The sequence below is a fragment of the Delphinus delphis genome, chromosome 8, assembly GCF_949987515.2.
Source record: "Delphinus delphis chromosome 8, mDelDel1.2, whole genome shotgun sequence".
In the NCBI taxonomy this organism is placed as follows: domain Eukaryota; kingdom Metazoa; phylum Chordata; class Mammalia; order Artiodactyla; family Delphinidae; genus Delphinus; species Delphinus delphis.
Genome location: NC_082690.1, coordinates 17485143 through 17492623, shown reverse-complemented (window position 1 = coordinate 17492623; position 7481 = coordinate 17485143). Strand labels below are relative to the sequence as shown.

Genomic DNA, 7481 nt, shown 5'->3' with positions numbered 1-7481 from the left:
GTGTGTGTGTGTGTGTGTGTGTGTGTGTGTGTGTGTGTGTGTCTGCCTTGTTCCAAGCCCTGGGGCCCGTGTGAGCAGAAGTCGGTCCTTCCTCTCCCACCCTGCCCCTGCCCACTAGTCCTCTGCTCTCCCCAGCCCCCTTCCCCGCCTCCACTTCACCCGCATTGGCTGGCGTTTCCATAGCAGAGGCATTCACAAACATTTTTAGTCCTCAGAACCCGCCATGGAGTGGGTATTATTTTCCCCATTCTGCAGATGAGAAAACCAAAGCTCACTTTATCAAGTGACCTGCCCCATTTCATGCAGCTAATCAACCCTCTGACGATTTTCTAAATGAGAGACTGCTTCCCTCGGCCCCGACCCACTCAGAGCCACGGGGATGTACAATTCTAGGGCGCCTCATGTGCCTAGACTAGAACGGCAGTCCTGACCTTACACATCTCCCCACTCAATCACTCCTCTCCGGCTTGCTTCAGACCCGTGAGCACAAAGGTCTGCCCCCACCTGGAGAAACTCGGCTTGTGCTGGGGGTCCCATCACCACCTTCGGCGTCTTTTCCTGGGGTGGCAGCTGTAGGGGGTCCCTGCCTGAGGTCTTGGAGCATTGCTGGGTGGAGTTGAGAAGGTGCTGGGAGGGGCAGTGGGGATATGGTAGGAGCCCCATGGTTGCCACTGCCTAGAGACCGGCTCTCATCCCCCCCCTGTTTGTTCCCCTCACTGATTTGACCCTCAGAGGCTGGGTGACCGACAGCTTCAACTCCCTCAAAGACTACTGGAGCACGTTCAAGGGCAAGTTCTCTGAATTCTGGGATCCTGTCCCGAACCCCACACCGCTTCCATCCGAGGCCGTCTGAGATCTCAGTACCCCAAGTCCACCTGCCCATCCATCCTGCCAGCTCCTTGGGTCCTGCAGCCTCCCAGGGCTGCCCCCAAAGTTCGCTTGAAAGGGACGACATTCTCAGTGCCCTCCCACCCCACCCCAGACCTGGCCCACCCCCTGGGTGTGCTGTCCTTCCAATAAAGCTGGACAAGAAGCTGCCATGAGTGGGATGTCCCACGCGTGCCATGTATGTTTGGGCGTGGGAATGGGCCGGGGCTCTTCCGTGGGTGGGCTCAGGACTGACTCCAACTCGGGCAAGCCTGGGGCTGGTGTCCCACCCACCTCTTAGCAGCTGCGTGGGGTAAGGTAGGAATGACCCTACCTACCCTGCCTGCCTCCACGGGTTTGCGTGGAGGAGCAAAGGGGATGCTAGGCTTGGCAAGACTTTGATAAACTGTCAAGTGCTGTGTAACATGTCTTGAGTGTGTGCTCTGTGCTAGGCCCTGCGCCTGACATTTTATGTCATCATCAGAATTGAGACTGTGTGTGATCATCAAAATTCTGGAGTGGATTTGCCCCGACCGGGCCACCTGGCCCTCTCCACCACATTTGAGGGAAGGAAGCTGAGGGGGTAGTAGTTAAAGTAAGATACATCTGGGCTCTAGTCTTGGTTCTATCGCTTCATACCAGCCTCAGTCTCTTATCTGTAAAGTGGGTACAATGATACCCCATCCACTGTAGGTTTGCTGAGAATGAATGAAGGAAAAGAGACAGTGCACAGCACCTGGGACATCAGAGGCACCTGGTGAATGGCTGCCATTGTCACTACAGGCTGAGCTGCTTGTCCCCTTGGGACCAGGATTGGAGCGGGGGGGGGGCAGTGTCCTGGGAACTAAGGAGAAACCCAAGGTCACCCAACACAGGCTGCGTCCCTTGTGTCCCCAGTACCCAACAGATGTTCACGTCAGAGAGTTCCAGAACTACAGACTACCTGAGCAGCCCCCCACTCTTCCAATGACAAGACTGAGGCTCAGAAAGGGGAAGGCACGTGCCCAATGTCACTGAGTCAGCAAACAGCAGAGCTGGACCTCAAGCCCAGGACAGCTGTCCACACTCTGCTCAGCTGACACAGAAAAAGGCTTCGTTACTCCCATGCCAGGTGTCAAAGGCTCCTTGACAGATCTTGGTGGTGTCAGGACATCCAGCCCCACCTGGAGACGTCTGCTCTCTCTTCGGAAGTCCACCTGGGCTTCTCTTCGGGCCCAACTTGGCCAGGGATCCCAGCACCCACACCTGGAAAGCGTTCTCACCCAAATCTGAGCTTGACGCCTATCGTAGCTCAGGATGGTTAGGAACTAAAAACAGCCCACTCCTTTATCCAAGAGCTGTTAAGATACACTGGAGGTAGAGGAGGGGTAGATTTTCCAGCACCAGGGCAAAAGGCCCTGAGCGGAGAGGGAAGGGAAGGCTCCACGAATGCACTGCCCAGATCTTTGCAGGTCTGTGAAGCCACAAGCATGCACATGGGGGTGTGCATACCTGAGTGTGAAGAGGGGCCGGCTGTACACACTCAAGTCCATGTGAACTTGAATGCCTGGCCACAGATTTATTTACTGCTTTTTAATAATCATGGGTGCTCAGGAGCACGTAGGTCTGAAAGGGGCAATCTAGACCACCCTGCTCTTCAACCCCGGAAGTGACTTCATATCTCCAAGCTCCAGCTTCTGCATCCATACCATCAATTTCATGGCAGTCTCCCCAGGATCTGGGGAAGGATGCAGTAAGATGATGGATATGAAAACACTTTGGGGATTAAAATGTGCTAGTTACCTGCAAGAGGTGCTGACTATTTTTCTGACGCAGGCCAGAAAAAGAGGGGCTGGCAGGGCTGGAGCCCCAAGGATGGGGCTGGCACAGCTGAGCCCGAGGAAACAGCGGCTGTTTCCAGGCAGGGTGGGAGTGTGAGGAATGGCACGAGGCCCTTGTGAGAAAGGAAAAGGGACGTGTTTGTTAAAGTATTTTTTGCATTAATAAAGGATGAAGGAGCAAGTGCCAAGCCCTTCATTTCAACCTGCCCAAATCCTTCAAGTTCCAGTGGCTCGTTGCGGTCCGTCGGCCTCACCTGCCCTAGGGTAGGAGGGCTGGGGGAGGCTCCTGTCCTCTGCCCACGGGAAACGCTGGGGACAGGGAACCCACTTCTCCCAGCAAAGCCACTACTTCTTGCTTGAGGCCCTTTCAGGGCACCTGCGTTGGATTATCTCTCACTATGCCTGGTCCTCTATTATTTCCTTTCTGTCTCCACTCTTGAGCCCCCCCGGCCAAGCAGGTCTTCGAGCATTAAGGCCCTGAGAGGCCCCAGTTCAGAGCTGATGACTCCACTGGGAAATCAACAGGTGTCCCTGCCCTCTGGCCACGCCCCCCTGGAGCTCCCTCCAGCGTCACTCCCCCCACCCCCCAACCTCATTCTCCCCAAAGAGAATTTCTTGGCTTTTGGAGAACTCTTTATTGTTTAAAATTCATCATCGAAGCTTCAAAAAAACATACAACCCATCACACCCTTCCCGCTCCGAAAATGTTTATTCTAAGAAACTGAAACTGATGGCGAGGGGAGCCTAAGGCATCTCATTGGGCATTCAGCTTCTTGGAGGCCTCGTCGATGGCGGCCAGGATGCTGACCTTGAGGCTCTCCAGCACGGGCACTAGGCCCTGGCGGAGGTCCTCCAGCGCGGGCTTGGCCTTCTCGCCCAGCGCTCTCAGCTGCTCGCTGGCCTTGGCGTGGTACTCGGCCAGGCTGCCGCCGCCCGCCTTGAGCATCTCGAAGCGGGCGGCCATGCGCTGGCGCAGGTCGTCGCTGTAGGGCGCCAGCTGCTGCCGCAGGGTCTCCACGTGGGAGCGCGCGCGGTCGCGCATCTCCTCGGCCAGCGGGGTCAGCTTGTCCTGCAGCTCCTGCACCTTCTGGCGCGCGCCCTCGCGCAACTCCTCGCCCAGCGGCGCCACCTTCTGGCGGTAGATCTGCAGCTCCTCCTGCCACTTCTTCTGGAATTCGTCCAGGTAGGGCTGCACCTTCTGCTTCACCTCTTCCAGGTCCTTGTTCATCTCCTGCCTCAGCGACTCTGTCTCCTTTTCCAGGTTGTCCCAGAACTCCTGGGTCACCGGGCCCAGCTGTTCGCGCACTTTGGCAAACGTGCTGGTCAGGCTGTCCCAGTTGTCCAGGAGTTTCAGGCTGAGGGGGGAGAGAGAGGAGGGCTCAGGGCAGGCCTCCCAGGCACCCCGGCGCCCCCTGGAGCTGCAGCCCAGCGCCCCCGCTTACCTGGGGTGACACCTGGACACACCTGTCCCTGAGGGTGCGGTAGCTGGGGGCAGACCCTCAGCCAGGCTTCTCCCATCCATGATCTCCTCCCCCCTGCCCCCCACTCCCACTGCATCCCACTGACCAGATGGACATAGGAGCTAGAAAGAGACAGAGTGGTTTTGGTACCCAGTCCTGTCTGTCCCCGAAGCCGGGCCTTTTAAGGACCTAGTCTCCACCCTTCCAGCCCATTCTCCTCTCTGAAGACAGCCATCCTGTTGCTGGCCGGAGCCGAGGAGGGGGTTAAGAAGGGACTTAAGAAGAGGAAGGGGCTTGTTGCACCTGCAGGCAGAGCGCGGTGCCGTGAATACTGACCCGGCAGCACGGGTCTGCCCCCTGCTAGGGGGCTGTGACCCTGCGTGGGGATCCCACTTCTGTCTGCCATCCAGGTCTTCTATGGGGCCCATCAAATAGCAGGTGGGGATTCGGCCAGTCTGGCTGCTTCTTCCCACAGGCCTCCCCACCCCCAGCACCGGCACCCCCTACCCCTGCCCCAGGCCCCCAGGCTGGGTCCTTACTTGAGCTGTTTTCCCAAAGCGGAGGCTTCAAATTGGGCCACATAGTCTCTGCCACTGTCTTTGATTGCATCCACGTACACGGTGGCAAAATCCTTCACCCGATCCCAGGATGACTGGGGGTCATCTTGCTGCCAGAAATGCCGAGCCTGGCTCCCTGGAGGTGGGAGGGGAGACCCAGATCAGGCCAGCTCTGGACCGGGATCTGAGCTGAAATGCTAGGTAGGGGAGAAGGGGGTGAGGGAGAAATTCTGCTCCCTGTGCCCAGGAGGGTGGACCACAGCGGTTCAGAGAGAAGTCGCCCCCCGACGGTCAGCTCCCTAGGTTGGGGGCACCTACCGGTGAGGAAGAGCACAGCCAAGGTCAGCAGCACGGCTTTCATCCTGAAGGGACGTGGGTGACCTGGAGGAGAAGACGGGCCCGGCTGAGTGGGGCTTGAAGGAGCCCGCGCACCCCATCTCACTGTAGCCCGGGAGGAGGGGGCGGGGCACAGGGTAGGAGAGGGCCAGGTGTCCAGAGCCCCAGCATGGGGCAGAGGAGGATCCCAAAGCCTGAGCCTCAAATGCCTAGAGCTGGGGGAAGCAGGTTGCAGCACTTACCTCGATGGCCAGCAGTCTCTGAATAGCCGGCTCTCCCCCAGCCTATTTATGTGACCAGGCAGGGGATGGGCTGGGAGGCTGATAAGGCCAGCCCAGGCCTTGCCACCGCTCACTGGTCCTGGCGATGTGGAACTCAGAGTTCAAGGATCAGCTCTGTCCCTGGGGCCGGGCAAATAGAGCAGGCAAACAGGAAACTGTGAGGGCTGCAGGGCCAGGGATCAAGGGTTCAGGCAGGGGTGGGAGGGAGTGGGTGCAGGCTTGCGGGTCCCCAGAGTCTGGGTCAGCTGCACCCGGCCCCTTTCCTCGGTCTGGGCTGTGTGCCGGCCATTGTCCATTGTGCCAGTGCAGTAGGTGAATGGGAGGAAGGAAGAAAAACACATGAGCTGCCAGCGATGGCTGGGACTTCTCCACTCAGGCGGTGTCCTCCCCCGCTGTCCCCTCGCATTCCAGGGAGATTGTCTCACCACCACCCTGCCCCCGCCTCACAAAGGCAGCAGACGGTGCTCCCACCAGTGCTGTCGCATCTCCTCGTTGTCCCCCCTCTCCAGGCCTTTGCAGACCTCCCAGATCCAAAAGCAAAGGGAGCCCTGTGCTAGGATGCTGCCTGGGGAGAGAGACAGGACAGTGCTCAGTGGCTCCCAGACTCTGAGATGTCAGAGACCTCTAACATTTCCAAACAAATTCTAAAGACCAACACAGAGCTGCCAACTTTTTATTTTGTCATGTTAAAAATCTTACCCACCGCTGCGCCCCACCTGGCCCAAACCTTACCATCTGGTGGGATGAACTGGGAGATTGGGATTGACATATATACACTAGTATGTATAAAATGGATAACTAAAAAGAACCTGCTGTATAAAAAAATAAATAAAATAAAATTCAGAAATTCAAAAAAACCCCCAAAAGAGCATAACCTCAGAATAAAGGACAGTTGCTTAAATGGGATACATAGATCTTTGCATTGTTAATATTTTTAATTAATTAATTTTTGGCTGCATTGGGTCTTCGTTGCTGCACATGGGCTTTCTCTAGTTGCAGCGAGTGGGGCTACTCTTCGTTGTGGTGTACGGGCTTCTCATTGCAGTGGCTTCTCTTGTTGTGGAGCACGGGCTCTAGGCGCGCGGACTTCAGTAGTTGCGGTGCGCGGGCTCAGTAGCTGTGGCACACTGAGTTAGTTGCTCTGCGGAATGTGGGATCTTCCTGGTCCAGGGCTCAAACCCATGTCCCCTGCATTGGCAGGCGGATTCTTTTTTTTTTTTTCCTTTTAATTGAATTTAATTTATTTTATTTTTAACATCTTTATTGGAGTATAATTGATTTACAATGGTGTGTTAGTTTCTGCTGTATAACAAAGTGAGTCAGCTATATGTATACATATATCCCCATAGCCCCTCCGTCTTGTGTCTCCCTCCCACCTTCCCTACCCCATCCCTCTAGGTGGACACAAAGCACCGAGGTGATCTCCCTGTGCTATGTGGCTGCTTCCAACTAGCTGTCTGTTTTACATTTGGTAGTGTATATATGTCCATGCCACTCTCTCACTTCGTCCCAGCTTACCCGTCCCCCTCCCTGTGTCCTCAAGTCCATTCTCTATGTCTGTGTCTTTATTCCTGTCCTAACCCTAGGTTCTTCAGAACCGTTTTCTTTTTTTTAGATTCCACATATATGTGTTAGCATACGGTATTTCTTTTTCTCTTTCTGACATACTTCATTCTGTATGACAGACTCTAGATCCATCCACATCACTACAAATAACTCAATTTCGTTTCTTTTTATGGCTGAGCAATATTCCACTGTATATATGTGCCACATCTTCCTTATCCATTCATCTGTCCATGGACACTTAGGTTGGCAGGTGGATTCTTAACCACTGCACCTCCAGGGAAGTCGCAGCATTGTTCATATTGATCTTGGATCCCACACAGGTAAGAATGGACACCAGCCCTTAGGGATGGCTGGTGTCAGGGAAAGACCTCTGGACTGCTAGTGGCAGGAGCCTAGGTTCTTATTTCATCTTTGCCTTCAGTGTGCAAAATCCTGGAGGAGGATTGTGAGCCAGTTATGTAATGTCCCTGAGCCTTGGTTTCCTATCAGTAAAATGAAGATAAGAACGGGGGTGGCTGGAGGACGAACCCAGGGAAATCCTGTAAATCAGTACCGTGTGCTTGTTGGTGTTTGCAGAGCCATCTTGTAAGGTTT

At 55.3% G+C, this 7481-nt stretch overlaps 1 protein-coding gene across 1 annotated transcript; it reads right to left on the bottom strand.

Moving 5' to 3' along the window:
• Nucleotides 1-3307: 3307 nt before the first annotated feature.
• On the bottom strand, nucleotides 3308-5306 carry APOA1 (apolipoprotein A1). Its single transcript, XM_060017909.1, has 4 exons — nucleotides 5283-5306; nucleotides 5023-5085; nucleotides 4687-4840; nucleotides 3308-4042 (listed from the first exon to the last, which is right to left on the bottom strand). The coding sequence occupies exons 2-4, from the start codon at nucleotides 5063-5065 to the stop codon at nucleotides 3442-3444; spliced, it is 798 nt and encodes a 265-aa protein (XP_059873892.1). The 5' UTR covers nucleotides 5066-5085; nucleotides 5283-5306; the 3' UTR covers nucleotides 3308-3441.
• Nucleotides 5307-7481: the final 2175 nt, after the last annotated feature.

What these genes read in the sequence shown, in the direction of transcription:
- APOA1 (XM_060017909.1), bottom strand. Translation starts at nt 5,065, where the DNA reads ATGAAAGCCGTGCTGCTGACCTTGGCTGTGCTCTTCCTCACCG. An exon ending in GGCTGTGCTCTTCCTCACCG is followed by an intron (nt 4,841 to 5,022) that starts GTAGGTGCCCCC and finishes TCCCACCTCCAG; the next exon opens with GGAGCCAGGCTCGGCATTTC. An exon ending in GCTTTGGGAAAACAGCTCAA is followed by an intron (nt 4,043 to 4,686) that starts GTAAGGACCCAG and finishes CTCCCCCCTCAG; the next exon opens with CCTGAAACTCCTGGACAACT.